Raw genomic sequence first — 15,280 nt, 5'->3', positions numbered from 1 at the left:
AACTTTAAAAGGCGATTTTCTCAATATTTAGATTTTTTTCATTTAGATTTTCAAATAGTTGTAACTCGGCCAAATATTGTCCTATACCAACAAGTTTATTTATTCAGCTTTCATATGATGTATACATTTCAATTTCAAAAAATTGACCCACATGACTTGTTCAAAAGTTTCAAAAAGTTTTAAAAGAATTGAACAACTACACTGTAAAAAAAATCCGTAGAAATTGCAGCTGGGTTGCCGGTAATATACCGTAGATTTACGTTTATGTTTTTTACTGGCAACATTTTGTTCAAAGTTAAATGAACATTAAACATTTAAAAGTCTTTGTCTTTACAGAGTAACACTAAAAAAACAGCATCAAGCAAACATTCTGGGAAACAAAATCTGAAGCAAAAAAAACAGAAAAAGGTTGATGATGATTTCTGGTTCCCAGAATGTTTTGCATGAGGCTGTTGTTGTATAGTTTTATTCTGTAAAGACAAAAAAAAAGTTAAAGTTAAAATTTATTTAACTTTGAACAAACTCTTGCCAGTAAATAACATAAATTTTAATCTACGGTAAATTACCGGCAACCCAGCTGCAATAACATTGTAATTTCTACGGATTTTTTTAACAGTGTACTGTACGAAAACAAGTGGAATTCCAATCACAATATTTGAATTCCTCAGAATTCCCATTCCTGTTTCCTATTTGTGAGTCCTTCAGAATTCCAGAATGACGGCATCGGAAAAGCTGCATTCTTGTGCAGAGCTGCATGCTTTGAGAAACTTCATAGACAAACCGAAAGCTGCAGTTATAGAGACACTATACCATCTGTGCTCATGCAGGAGAAAGTGAAATGTGCAGGTGGAACATTGCTCCATCACGTCATTAATGGGATGACACTTTATTTATCTGACAGTGCTTTTCAATGGTGCTACAGGTCTTAGACTAACAGCCCACATGGAGCAGCATAAACATGCCTCGGCTACGAGCTCCTCGGGCAGACGACAGCTCCACGCTTTCTTAAACAAAGAGCTTAGGAAAGCTTTTACAAGCCATGTATGGCGAAGAGCCAGGAAAACCAGGCTCATATCACAAAAGACCTTTCGGCTAACAGCGTGTCCCGATTAAGCTTGACGCAACATGTTTCCAGTGACGGGTAATTTATCTGTCCATGCTTAAAGTGACACAAGCACGTCCAATTTGAACATACCTGACATTTCATATATGTGAGACTGTCTGTAAAATCCAGGCTAAGTTCTCAATGATGAGTTTAAAGGGCACTTATTATCTGTGAACACAACCACCCTACGATGAAAATAATTCTCACGCTCCTTGTTTCTTAATCCCCATTATTAAACCAAAGCAGTCTCATTAGACATGCCGTTTCGATTCTCTTATCAATGTGAGGTCACATTGATAAAGCCCCGCCCACTTACAGTCATGCATAACTATAGTTCCCACCCTCAGGGAGTTGTACTCTGTCCACTAGATACTATTGTCTCAGACTATATGATTTAGATCTATTTTATCTTAAAGCGTTCACTGTCTGTTTGTAAGGAAGTGAGGAGCTGTATCTCATTTGCATTTAAAGGTACAGACATTAAAACAGCGTGATTTTGCTCCCAATCAAATAGGGGAATTTTGGACATGCTACAATAAATGCTCTGTAGGATATTCTGAGCTGAAAGTTCACAGACACATTTTGGGCACACCTGAGACTTATATAACACCTTGTAAAAAGACCATAATAGGTGCCCTTTATGTTTGATTTCATATTCATTTTAATCTTTGACACTGCCATAGTCAATATCAAGAATATATTCACACAAAATGTTCATTCCATTATCTAGATTGATTTTATGTAGAAAACAGTAAATCACTTAAAATGACTTCAGATGGGGTTTCACAGACTGGCTCACATATGTCAAGCAGACTTTAAATCAATGAAATTTCAGTGTGGACACAGCTACCCAGCACAATGCTGTAGAAACTAAAACCAAGTGACTTAAAGGGGACATATCATCAAAATCTGACTTTTTCCATGTATAAGTGCTATAATTGGGTCCCCAGTGCTTCTATCAACTTAAAATATGAAAAAGAAAAACCCAGTAACTTAAGTTTTGGTAAACCATTCTCTGCAGGCATGTGAAAAAATAGGTCATTGAAATGTGGCTCCCCTTGTGATGTCAGAAGGGGATCTTATTATAATAATTCCGCCCCTTAATCTGCATCTAACCACGGCACTGCCATTTAGTGCAGAGATCAGCTCATTTGCATTTTAAAGGAAACACCCAAAACAGCAAATTTTTGCTCACACCTACAAAGTGCATATTTTAACATGCCATAATAAATTATTTTGAGCTAAAACTTCACATACGTACTCTGGGGACACTAAAGATTTATTATACATCTTAAAAAAGTCCTGTAAAATGTCCCCTTTAAAAGGCTGGGAGCTTTAATATCAATAGGCTTCATATAACAGAGGTACTCACCCATCAAGCAACAAGATCGCGTTTTTACGTGGACGGCCGATGTTGGGCCCGTAGAGGTTAGCCCGATTGTAGTAACGCACAGACTGAAGTAACGTTCTCAGAAGAATGTAATCCTGCGCTAACCGAGAGCTGTTGACCGATCGAGCAGTCATCATCCGATAACCGTTTGGCTCTGTGAAAGAGAACACAGAAAATAATGGGTGATGCTATTCTAGTTAGTTAAACAAGGACTCATTTACAAAAAGGTTAAAAAATGGTCCCTAGCTGTCACTGGGGCAGTATCCTTTTGAAAAATACACCTATAGAGTGCTTATTACTACTTCACAGGTACATATTGATACAAAATGTATATATATCTGTACCTAAATGGTACATATTGCCCCAGTGACAGTGACCATTTTCATTTACACATATAAACTAACACAGGTACACTGTAAAAAAAAAATCCATAGAAATTGCAGCTGGGTTGCCGGTAATTTACCGTAGATTTAAATTTATGTTATTTACTGGCAACATTTTGTTCAAAGTTAAATGAACATTAAACATTTACAAGTCTTTGTCTTTACAGAGTAAAACTAAAAAAACAGCATCAAGCAAAACATTCTGGGAAACAAAATCTGAAGCAAAACCCAGAAAAAGGTTGATGATGATTTCTGGTTCCCAGAATGCTTTGCATGAGGCTGTTATTGTATAGTTTTATTCTGTAAAGATAAAGACTTGTTAATATTTAAAATTTATTTTACTTTGAACAAACTCATGCCAGTAAATAACAAAAATTTTAATCTACGGTAAATTACCGGCAACCCAGCTGCAATAACATTGTAATTTCTACGGATTTTTTTTACAGTGTAGCACTACACTAGAGGTCTTCTCGGGTACAAAGAAATGTACCTGACCCGAAATGACTCAAATCACTTTTATCCTGAACCTGACGTGTATAAATCTTTTTTTTTAAGAAAAGACCCGACTCAAGACAAACCAGAGAAAATTAAACACGTGTCTGACCTCACCCACTGGCATTTTTTTATCGGACTAGACCCGGATGTAAACGGCACTGAGGTTTGTGCAGTCTGCAGTCACGCATGCACCAGTCAGACAGATAGAAACCCGGTGGCTTTGCAACCAATTTGGCCCACTTCTCCATTTATTTTTATTTGTTGTCTGACGAAGACACTAAGGGCGCACTCACATTATCCAAACCAAACCAAGCCCCAGCGCGATTGTCACCCCTCCCTACTCCCCCAGATGCACGCACTCACACTGTACTTCTTATCGATCCGAGTCCGGGCGCGCTTTCGTCATTAAGATGCGATTGTTTTGAAAAAAGCAGGAAGTAAAGCGCTCTCTTAACACTGGAACCCACCGTAATGATAAGTCTGTGTTTTTTATTCGGAGTCGTTCGGTGCGCGATTACAGACAGCCCTCTCACATGTCATCATATTGCTTAGTTGATCTGTCACGTGTGCAGCTCGGACATTCACGTAACCCCGCTGCGCGCATCAAAAGGTTTTTACGGAGGCAGATGAAGGTGAGTGGTCGCGCAACTGACGTCTTCACCTTTTGAATAGCGCTCAGGCGCGAATGCGCTCACACCACAGCCTTCCGCGCCTGAGCCCAAGTGAACCGCGCTCCGGCCCACCTCTGCAACCCGGCCGCGGCGCGATTAATCAATCCGCGCCCGGCCACGGATCAGAGTGATCACACTAGTCAATCAAACCAGGCTTTGGGGGTCAAACGCGCCCGAGCGCGGTTTGGTTTGGATAGTGTGAGTGCGCCCTAAGGTAACTCCTTCACTGTGCATTCAAAAATGATGGTTGAAAACAGTTAAATTAAATTCAATTAAAAAATGAACCTACCGCCAGCCACACCATGCTCTTGGCAAACGGAGAAGGGGTTGGGAGGACTCGATGAACACATGCAAGATAGTTTGGGTCTTCTCGGGTCCGTTCAGCAAAAACTACTTTATTTTAAATTACCCGGGTCGTACCTCAGGTATTCATATCTAAATGGGCCTGTGAAGACCTGTAGCATACACGTCTGCATGCATTCCCTATCATAAATAACTTTTCTGACCAGTGTCCAAGGCACACATGAAACTTTTAAACCCGTACCTGCTCGGGTCGAATATTGGGTTTTTGTACCTAACATAAATAACTTTTCTGTCTTAAGAATGATGTGTTTCCTCTTTTTTGAAATGTGCCATGGGCCAAATGGGCCAAGCAGAGTTCGGCTCGGGTCCAGTTTGATAAACCCGCACCCGCAGTAATTAACAAAACACCCAACCCGTTATCTGACAGCAGTACTAATTGAATTCTGTACCAGACCCAACTCGTTTGACATCTGAAATCTGAAAGGGTGTTCAGACAGAGCGTAAACACAAATCACAGAATCATCAGGGTCTATAAATTTCCAACCCACATCTGCACCAGAAATGACATCAGCGGATCACCTGTCGGGTACCCATGGGTAGCCACCCACGTACAGGACTCTGAGGCCAAGTACTTTCACAAATATATTTTAATTTTATCCATAATTATTAGCTAAATAATGTAATGTCTAATGCAATACTGGCAACATTTAAGTGAGAATGATGACAGAATTTTCATTTCGGAGTGAACTGTTTCTTCAAGACTATGTATGCTGCTATCATTGTGGTCAGCACTTTGTAAACTATTTAGACATTACAGAATTATATTGGTGAGCTTTAAAATCATTACACTGTTGAGACAGACACAAACATACTGAGCTATACGTCAGACTGTAACCACTGAGCTTCAGAAACTACAGCAATGTACAGCTGTATGATAAATATATTTTTTATGATATATGACAGATTATTGTTATTCATTTAAGTAGGATCAAAATTCTGTTATTTTAATAAAAGCACAAAGTCATGATATGATAAATAAGCACTGCATGTATCTCACAAAAAAATCTCAAACATGCACAGCGTCCTCACACAACTTTATAAGAAACATTATTTTTCTAAACCTATATTAAACAAACAGTCAATTTATAAAAATATATAGTTTGTGTCAATTCTTAAGTGGTCTTTGGTATTTTTATAGTATTAGTTACCAGAAGCCACACCAACTACCAGTACCAGAACTTTATGAAAAGATAAGTAAATGTTATTAATATGCTAGGTGCTGTTTTTATAGAGACATTTAATACAAGAGCACATCAATAGGGCAATTTGCAGCATGTCTGGTATAGGACAATAGATGAATGAGTGCTCAGAGTAGATTACAACGTCACCAGGTGTCCTTTTAGATTCTCCTTTGTGAAGATGTCTCTGGAAATAAGCTCTATTCAAACGGGATTAGTTTTATATGGGTGGGGTAATGTAATAATTACTAAAGCTTCTCAGCTATTTAAATCTCGGACGTGCACGTTTACATACGCCTTACGAATGGCCCATTCCTGTGCTGATAAAGAAATATCCGGGAAAATCATCCTAGATAATGTCGGCTTTATGTGAATCTGCTCTCTGCTGTCATTGTCCTGACTGCACGCTGTGAAACAAATATCGGAAGTAAACAATGGACAATTCGATTTTAAGTTATAAAATATTTTTATATGTATTTGTTATAATATGTGATAATATGTGAATTCTTTTTATTTACTATAAATCATACATACTGTAATGTAATGAACAGTCAATGAAAATACAACCTTGATGTCTTTAATATTGACTGAGTGAGGCCATGTCAAAGTTTGACATCCATGTCAGGGTTTCCCGCAGAAAATGTGTTAGTTAAGGTAGTAGGGTTGGGCTGGTGGGCGTGGCTGGGGCGTGGCATTAAAAGGGGCGGGGCGTACGTGTCATGATAAAAATATTTTTATTTAAAACTTTCACATAAAACGTAATTTTGTAGAAACTATGACAGAAAATGAACACATACTAGATTATTAATGAATTAAATGTTTTTAACAGATACCTCTAACGAAAATAGCGATGAAGTGAAACTAAAGGGTTAATAAACACAAACTGAAGCAGATGTTGCAGATTGTCTGGCGAACGATGATAGATAGCGCAAAGATTGTAAAAACTGATTATTTCCCACTATTAATTACATTATCTTAAAGGAGTGTAACTACTGTAGCATGTAAATAATGCACATAAATTAAGTGAGCAAGAGCGCTCAACAATTATATCAAATCAACAGGCATGTGAAACCTAGCTAGCAGGTTGCTCAAACAACAAAACCACCGGCTAACTTACTTTAAATTTGCAAGAACTATAGACTAATACAAAAACAGGCTTAAATAAACCCCCCAAAAAAAGTCCACTTACAGTTCTTACGGACATGTGTTTTATCAACCGCTTGCGGGCATACACACTATTCTCCGAGATGCACTTGACGGCCTTTTGTGCAGCAATTTTTTTGTTTGTTTTTTGGACGACTTAGTTAAGGCGGTAGGGTTTCCCAGCTTAGGCGGGCCGCCTGAACTGCAAAATTTACCCTGCATGTAAAACCAATAGTTAAAAACTTTAATGCTCTTAATCGCATCATTAGATTATGAGACTTCATCCTGGATTTCACAGAAAGGCTCACAAATCATTTTTATTTATAAAGGTGCTTACTGTGCCTTTAAACATCTGAACAACCCGCAGAACTGAAAGGCGATTTCTCAAAACATTTCTCAAAGGGTTTGAATCTGCAACCTTTTAGTTACGCGCCCTATAACATAGATTATTCAGCGCTAATAGTACGGCAGCTTCCTGCTACATTAGTATTACTGGAATATTGACACGACATGTCAGAAACAGACTACTTGTGAAAGACGGTTGATTTTTTTAAGCTGCAGGTGTGAGGAGGACTCACCGTTGCCGAGCTCCCATGAGATGTTGTATTTTTTGCCGGCGCTGTATTTGAGCAGATTCAGGGCACCGGTGGAGTTCCACGAATTGTCCGGATTTCTGTGCAAGGCGTTCAGGCCAAAGATCAGATGAAGTCCGGCACAGTCGGCAAAGTTGTACAGTTTGTCTAAAGACCTGGCTGGGAAGAAGCCAGAAACAGCTGTAACATAGATGCCTTCATTTATCAAATACTGTGAAAGATTAGAGTTTCTAAAACAATTCATCTCTGTGTGTAAAAATATCAAACAGGGTTCTCATGCTTTCTGAATTCCAGTCATTTGTGATTAATGAATAAGCATTATTTTGTCAATCACATACCATATTTTTTTTTTTTAATTTCAAATAAAAATACTTACCATATTTCAAAAAAAGGCAATACTATGTTGTGCTGAGAGCACCTTTAAAAAAATAAATATCATATAAACACTAACGAAAAGAAAAGATTTCTGGAAAATCTTTAACGCTTTTGATGTGCCGAACCCAAGGAAAAATTCAAATCTGCTGGACAGATTGTCACAATAATCGCAATTTTGCTTATGGACAACCATTGAGTGATGTTTAGAAATTGTATCTGTTAAAAGCAGCAACAATAAACAAATATTTCACTACCCTTTGACTTCATTTCCTGAGTTTAAAAAGAAGCAGATGCAACCAAGACAAATACAGACAGAGGGAGTCGACTTTTGTCAGTAATGCAAAAAGTAATGCCATGCTAAAAGTGGGTAGACTTGGTACCCACAGAAATGTCTATGTTTAATGTCAATGCAATGTCAAAACAATATCAAAATTTAAAATCAACATTTGAAGAAGCCATGAGAACAAAGAGGTAAGCAGGTCCATATGGAATCTGAAGCCGCAAAAAGCTTCAAAGATTTCCAATGTCCAACTTACATGAACATCCCTACCCTTTCTGTATTTGCTTATTAAATATGTTAAATTAAGGATAGTATCAGACTCCAATAACGGCAGTACTTTCAGATCACATTTTACTCTATTTAAATGCATTTGACTAAATTCTTTATAAACAATTCACGATGAGCCTGCATGCTTATCAAAGTCGAATCTAGTCTTGATACTGCTCAATTGCTCTTTTATCCATACAGCGCATGCATGCTTTGTTTACATGATTGTGAAATGGGCAAAAATTCTTTTCTCTCATTAGTATTTTATGTGCAGGTCTTAAAAAGCAGATGGGGCAACTCAAAAAACAGGCAGATGACCAGGGAAAAACTAGTGATTAGTTAATGACAACTGAAAAGATACATCGATGAAACTTTAATTAACTAGAAAGCATTATACAGTAGTCTTCACAAAGTGACCACTTTATATAACCTACAGAAATATTGTAAATATCGTGCGAAGTCTCGTAAGAACATCTAACGCACAACTTTACTTGGGTAACAAGCTATAAAAGCTGATCTTTTAAATGTGCAGGGAAATGCTCCAAATAAAGCCTTGTTAAAATATAACCATAATGAGGTCACATATAATTTAAACAAGGAGTCAATACGTCAATGATGGATCTTTCATCACTCTTACAAATGCAGTTATATGGACTTGTTTAGTACAGTAAGATTTTATACAGTAAGCATTAATAACGCTGACTTCAATTTTTGGCACCACCTTGCCATGGGGAGTACTGTGGGAGTTCTGCCTGTTATGCGGCCTTTAGCACAGTGAGGTGATTAAAACAGAGCAGTATATCAAAGACAGGTGGATGGAAAGCAGGGCTGCGCTGTCAGGGAGAGAGCGGGAGAAAGAGATCCAGATGTGGTTGCATTTCTAAGGTAACCCAGAAACTCTCTGTATCAGACTCAGAACCGAGGAAAATGAATCTGTGCTAATGTGCCAAGCTTTTAAGGTGGATACTGTAAGCAGGGCTGCATGGTATTGAAGAAAAATGCCATATGCAAAAGCTTGCTAGTATGATATGTGGTATGATATTAAATATTTGATATTGATTTCAAAGTTTGTAAAATCAAATTAAATTATAATAGTTTTAATAAAACTTCAAATATATAACCAACATGAATGTTTAAATGTTTCAGAAAGCATTTGGGTCGCTAGTCTGTCTGTGATCCGCACTTACCTAAAATTTAACTATACACAACTTTTTGAAGTATTCAAATCATTCAGGTATTGCAAACCATTGCATATGCGGTATATTTTAGTAAGTTTATGTCAAGTACATAAATGTTTTAATATATTGTGGAGATGGGGGCAAGTTGTCACATTTTAGTCCAGTGAATATTTTTCAGGATAGGTTTATTTTTCGACATGATCTCACGGAAAGTCTTTTATAGTCACAAAAATTTAATTAATTTATTCATGTCCATGGCACAAAATGTTTTTTTCGTGTCACTCAGCACAAATTTTTTTATAAATATTTTTTGTGTGTCCATGGCACGAGTTTCTTTTTTGTGTAATTTTATGTATTGTTTTCTCTTTTTTCCCTATTTTAAATCATTGTCGCTTGGGGTTGGGGTTAGATTTGGGTTTTCGGTTAGAAAGTACTTTTATGTATTGGTTTTTACATGTTTTTCTTTCGCTTTTAAAACTATTTTTGCCTGGAGTGAGTTGGGGTTAGAGTTGGGGTTAGAGTTGGGGTTTGGGAAAAAAGCTAAAATTTTGTGCCATGGACACAAATAAATTAATCAAATTTGTCGTGACTATAGTACAACTTTCCTTGAGATCACTCTGTTGCATGTCAGAAAATGTAAAGGCACACATTTCAAAATCTTTTTTTGAAGGTTTGCACCGGTATCATCCACATTAAGATTCAGTTTACAGAACACATACTGACATTCTGGATTAAGTTCTTATAATGGACACAGCCTATAAATCTTTCACCAAAATGTAAACTGTGACAAATAAAAAAACAAAACATTAAAAAAATAGTCAAAATAAAGTAAAAAGTACCATAAAAGTATCAAATCATTGCTTTGGTGAACAAATACCTCAGTTAAAGGTAGGGTAACAGATTTGATCCTGAAACATTTTTAGTTATGCTGGTTAAAAGTCTCCTCACATTCTGATAGCAATCACTGTGTTAAGTTGTTTAAATGTATTTGTAAAAATGTATGTCATCTGTGAAAGGCGTAGGACCAAAAAATGTTCAACAAATCATAGATTTCGGTCCGAACGGACGTTTCCTTTTATGTCCCTCATACGTAAGCGTAATTTGAATTCCCACCGCGCAGCGAGTCCACGCAGATACCATACGTCATCGGCGCGTTCACGTGCGCTCTGTCTGTAAACAGCGAGAACAGCAAACTTTTCTGCTGAATTGACAACCTACACAGGAGCAACAAAACTAAATGCATCTTTTATAACAACAACAGCAAAAACTGCCTGGTTCAGCAAGAGCAAAAACCCAAATTAACATCTGTAACTTTACTGCTTTATAGCGAGATGCAAACAGCTACAGGTGTCAGGATCCCGAATGTTATTAAGTGTATTTTGTATTTTGTCTTGTTTCTGGTGCCGGGATCCTGACACCCCCGTATACGTGTTTGTGTGGAGAGTCATGTGGTCTGTGTTTATGTTTTGTGTACCGCATGCTCTCCTGTCTTAAGTCTTGACCCTGCCCCCTCGTTTCCTTGTTAATTATTCATGATTCCCTTCACCTGTTTGTCATTGTTCCCTAGTTTAGTTTTCCCTATTTAATGCCATTGTGTTTGCTGTCCTGTGCCGGTTCATTGTGTATCTATGATACCGTCTCGTGTGATCTGTCTTGTCTTGATTATTTTCTAGTTCTGTCATTGTTTGCCCCCTCGAGGGTTTTTATGTTACAATAAACGTTGTCTAGTATGAGCTGTCTGCGCTTGGGTTCTATCCATCACCACACCCTGACAACAGGAGGCAAAGGGTCTGAAAGGGTCGTTGCACTGTTTATTTTGGTAAGGTAGGTACGCAATATGTTTGTATTGAGATGGATTCAGATATTCTACTTTGATGAAACGTTGTGTTGCTTATGAAATTTGTGTTCGTTTTCCGGATTAGCATAACGATATAGTTACTACGTCTGCACAACCGAACGTGTGCTTAAACTAATTCTGATGTAAACCATGTTGTTTATGTTGGTTATTTTGGAAGGGTTATTCACTTTGTACTGCAAAGTTTTCTCACTGGTGAATGAGACATGAGACGTGACCGTCTGATCTGTGCGTGTTCATGTGTTTGGAAAGAGGCGTGACTTTGGATGGCGATTTGACTTGAGGGTGGGATCGGGATTTCATTGCTAGGCGGCTACCGTTAGCATTTTTCAAAATGTGTTACCCTACCTTTAATATAATATACGCATTTAAAATGAAGATGTGTCCCAATTTGAAGGCTGGGTCCTTCTAAGGATGTGACCTCGAAAGCAAGTACTCGTTCTTTGGAGGTCCCAGCAAAGAGAACTGAAATGAGACTTCGTAGGATTCATAAGTTGCAACACATATACTGTACGTGAGAAATTTTTGATTTATTAGAATAAATACGGAACTAGAAAAATATTTATTTTATTTTAGTAAATACTACTGAGCCCCAAAGGTGACATTGGAGTAAAAAAAATCTAAAGTTTAGTTTTATGTGCTCTTGTGAAACTTTCATGTGCTCACGCGAAACCTCCACGTGCATTTTTTTTTTAAGTTTAGTTTTGTGTGCGCACATGAAAGTTTCACGTGCGCACGCGAAACTAAACCTTATTTAATTTTTGCTCCAAGTCCCCTTAGAGGCTCCGTAAAATACGACAAATTGATGTAGATTAAAGTAACCAACAGTATATCAATTTAATAAACCTTGGAAATCTATGCAACATACACAGAGTAATATTAATACAAAACATAACTTATAATACTAAAACTTTTTTCTGCTAAATACACACTTTTATTTAATAAAGATTTTAAATATTTATTTTAAAATATCCAGCCACTATATTCAGTCGTGACAGGCGCGCGATGAATCTCGGGATAGCTTTGAAATATCCCTGGAGAAGTTATGACACATGTTGAGGCTTCATTTTACGCATCCTTCAAATTGGGACAGCCTTACAAGCCTTCAGTTGCGCTGATGTGACACAATTGGTCTTAAAATATGTCTTTTGAAGGTTGCAGCCTTGGAATTGAGATCCGGGAAGTGGGAAGAAAACTTTTCATTACTAGCTTAGCTTAGCTTAATACCTATATAGCCCATGTGACAACTACCCCCAATCTCTCCTATAATATTTAATATACATGCATTTATTTAAATATGACATAAATATACCATTAGGCATTATAATATTCATCATATGATTTCTTTCAGTTCTCGCACACAGCTACCCCCGTGCAACAGTAGTTTGCATTTATCTCTAAGGAGTAATTCTCAGTGATAGAACAGCTAGTTTTGCTAAAAGCGGCTAGTTGATCAGTTCCATGTTGAAGGTCTACAGTAATAAGGTAATTAGTAAGCTAACAGCATCCTGAGCCAAACCCTCCCTAAAGCTCCAGACAGACAAAAAGCAACAGGGAACTCTGAAGTATTTCCAGAGAGATCAGTTCTTATGCTCTTTCTCTATCTCTTACCTTATCTGTTTCTCTCTCTCTCTCTCTCTCTCTCTCTCTCTCTCTCTCTCTCTCAGAATTAAATGATGTCAAATTACACAACTTTGTGTCAAAAAGCCAAAGATTCATTGCAAGTACTGGAAAGTAATGCTGTTGATTTTGGAAAGGCTTAAAGTTTCACTCGCAGTTTAGCTTGACTCCTGTAATTCATTCAAACTGTAAAGTAAATTAGATCAGACAGCAAAAAAGACCACACCTTATGAAAGCATCATATTTTACATTTTTGTTGGACTTCTGCTGGACTGTGAAAAGCAAACATGTCCAGTTGTTACGTTTCTACCCAAGCCGATACCGAAGTAGATTTAGTTATATGCAATTATATTTCTAACTCAAATAAAACTTAGATCTGACATGAAGCAGATTAAGTTAGCGGATAACATATTGTTTCACAGTGTACAGGGAGAAACTGTATATCATGCTAATCCCAAACCTCCCAAACCTAAAGCTCTTCTATACAGTAAGTCTGGATAATGTAACACAACTTTGACTTTTTTTATAAATGCATGGATGCATTAACAAAATTGGTGTCTTTGATCTCTCTTGAAATAGACCGTGTGAACTTCTGCAACTGTAGAACCCAGCGCGCGGAGCTAAAGTCCTGAATCCCTCCTCTCCCCGTGTAATGGAAACAGAGAGAGGTCTGGATATTGTCAGGCTAGCTATCTGATCACAGACATAAGACTCCCATAACAAGCTGGACTGCACCAGAGCGCTACGCCTCATTTCTGAGCCAGCTTATTTCCATTTATGACACGTGATTACCTACAGCAACTAACGGGACATGTACCGCTGAATTCCAAAACGGAGTTCAAAGCTTTTTCATACCAGGAAAACATCACCGAGTCTATAGCGCGGTCGGCATTGTTTTCATGAGGTAGTGTAAACCAGAATAGTGCACGTGTTAAACGCCACACCGTGGTTTGTTATACTATACGTGGGCCGTATTTCAACTAAAAGCAGATTTATTTGCGCATTTGGAAAAAAAATGAAAGCCTGGATCGCTCTCATAATCATACGCCACATGTACATTCTGTTCACATTCCTAACCGTGTAATCAATCGTAATTGCACGCAAGCCCCTCTCGACGAATCCCATTACAACATGGGATGCAATTAAATTAATTACATGGGATGTAATCTTTAGCGTTCATATCAAAAGGACAGTGGGGAAGTCATTTCGTCTCATATTTTACCTAAACAACTGTACGCTCGAGAGAAACTGACGAATCTGGTTTTAAAGTGAGAGACGGCAAGTGACTGATGAAAGCAACGTGGTGAAATCGTCATTTGTGTGCCGCGAGTGAACTACTGTTCTGGCTACAGGGAACAACATTGAGCAATGTGGAGTTCGATTGTACGCTAGCCAAAGAAACCAGAGCACAACTCAAAATCAACAAAAAATACAATCTGGGTATTTTTTATGAAAAGTTAAAAACAAAAATAATGAATTCGTCCAGTAGCCACGATCTGCTTTGCTTTAGTGAAACTATACAATGTCCGATCACAACTGCACCTGGATTACAATGCTGAAAGACAGACAATGAGTTTACATGGAGCCATCACCTATCAATGGTTTAGTATCAATGTCATTACTATTATCATAAGCTATTAAAACGATGCTCTGTGTGTGATTGTGAGATAGAGGTTTCCAGTCAGTGAAAGGTAAGGCTGTGATTTAGCCTATTTTAATTCCCAGCTCTCTTTAAAGCAATTTCAAGTAAAGTAATTGTTCAATTGCAGCGGAAAAATAACCATGGCTAATTATGACTAATGACTACAGATGCCGGCGAAATCCTCTGTTTCTGAGGAGAACGGATACCGTTGAGCCTCCATCAACGCTCATTTCGAGCAAGAGAAAACAACATGTCCCAATGTGCATTAGTTAGAGCTCATTTTTTGTAGCCGTACGCTTTTAAACCATTACAACAGCGGCCCCCGTAACCCTCGGTTCAGATCATTGTTGGACTAAATGACTAAAACATTAAACAACAAGTAATGTCCTGTTAAATCGTAATGAATGGCTTCTAATCTCACTTTCCATCCAATTTTTCACTCGCGCCGGAGCCTGCCGTTGCAGAAATACGACTCGAACCCGCCCTGCCGGAGCAGTCGGAGACCCGAAGGGGTCCCGTTCAAAGCAAGCCCCGGGAAAGGGGTGAAAATATGGTTTCAATAGTTTCGCTACGCTTATGGTAGTCTGAGGTACACAGTGCATGTCACCGAAACCCAAGTGCACTGGTGTTTATAAATACAGAATTACGTCGGGACCCCGGTTTGATAGGGCTCGATACACACTAGAAACCTCTCAGGTCAAAGCGCTGTTGTGTTCGGTAAGAATGCAAACTATGAAGACAC

General features: G+C 38.0%; 1 protein-coding gene across 1 annotated transcript in view; it reads right to left on the bottom strand.

The window, feature by feature from the left end:
• The window catches only part of hpse2 (heparanase 2), a 97,825-nt gene that overhangs the window by 53,738 nt on the left and 28,807 nt on the right, over positions 1 to 15,280 (bottom strand). The window contains exons 4-5 of the mRNA XM_065296048.2: positions 7,307 to 7,480; positions 2,478 to 2,649 (exon numbers count right to left, since the gene is read on the bottom strand). Coding sequence (XP_065152120.1) covers positions 2,478 to 2,649; positions 7,307 to 7,480 — 346 coding nt within the window. The remainder of the gene's footprint in view (positions 1 to 2,477; positions 2,650 to 7,306; positions 7,481 to 15,280) is intronic.

The sequence above is a fragment of the Paramisgurnus dabryanus genome, chromosome 20, assembly GCF_030506205.2.
Source record: "Paramisgurnus dabryanus chromosome 20, PD_genome_1.1, whole genome shotgun sequence".
Taxonomy (NCBI): domain Eukaryota; kingdom Metazoa; phylum Chordata; class Actinopteri; order Cypriniformes; family Cobitidae; genus Paramisgurnus; species Paramisgurnus dabryanus.
Note: the sequence above shows the minus strand (reverse complement) of the source record. Positions and strands in the feature narration are given on the sequence as shown.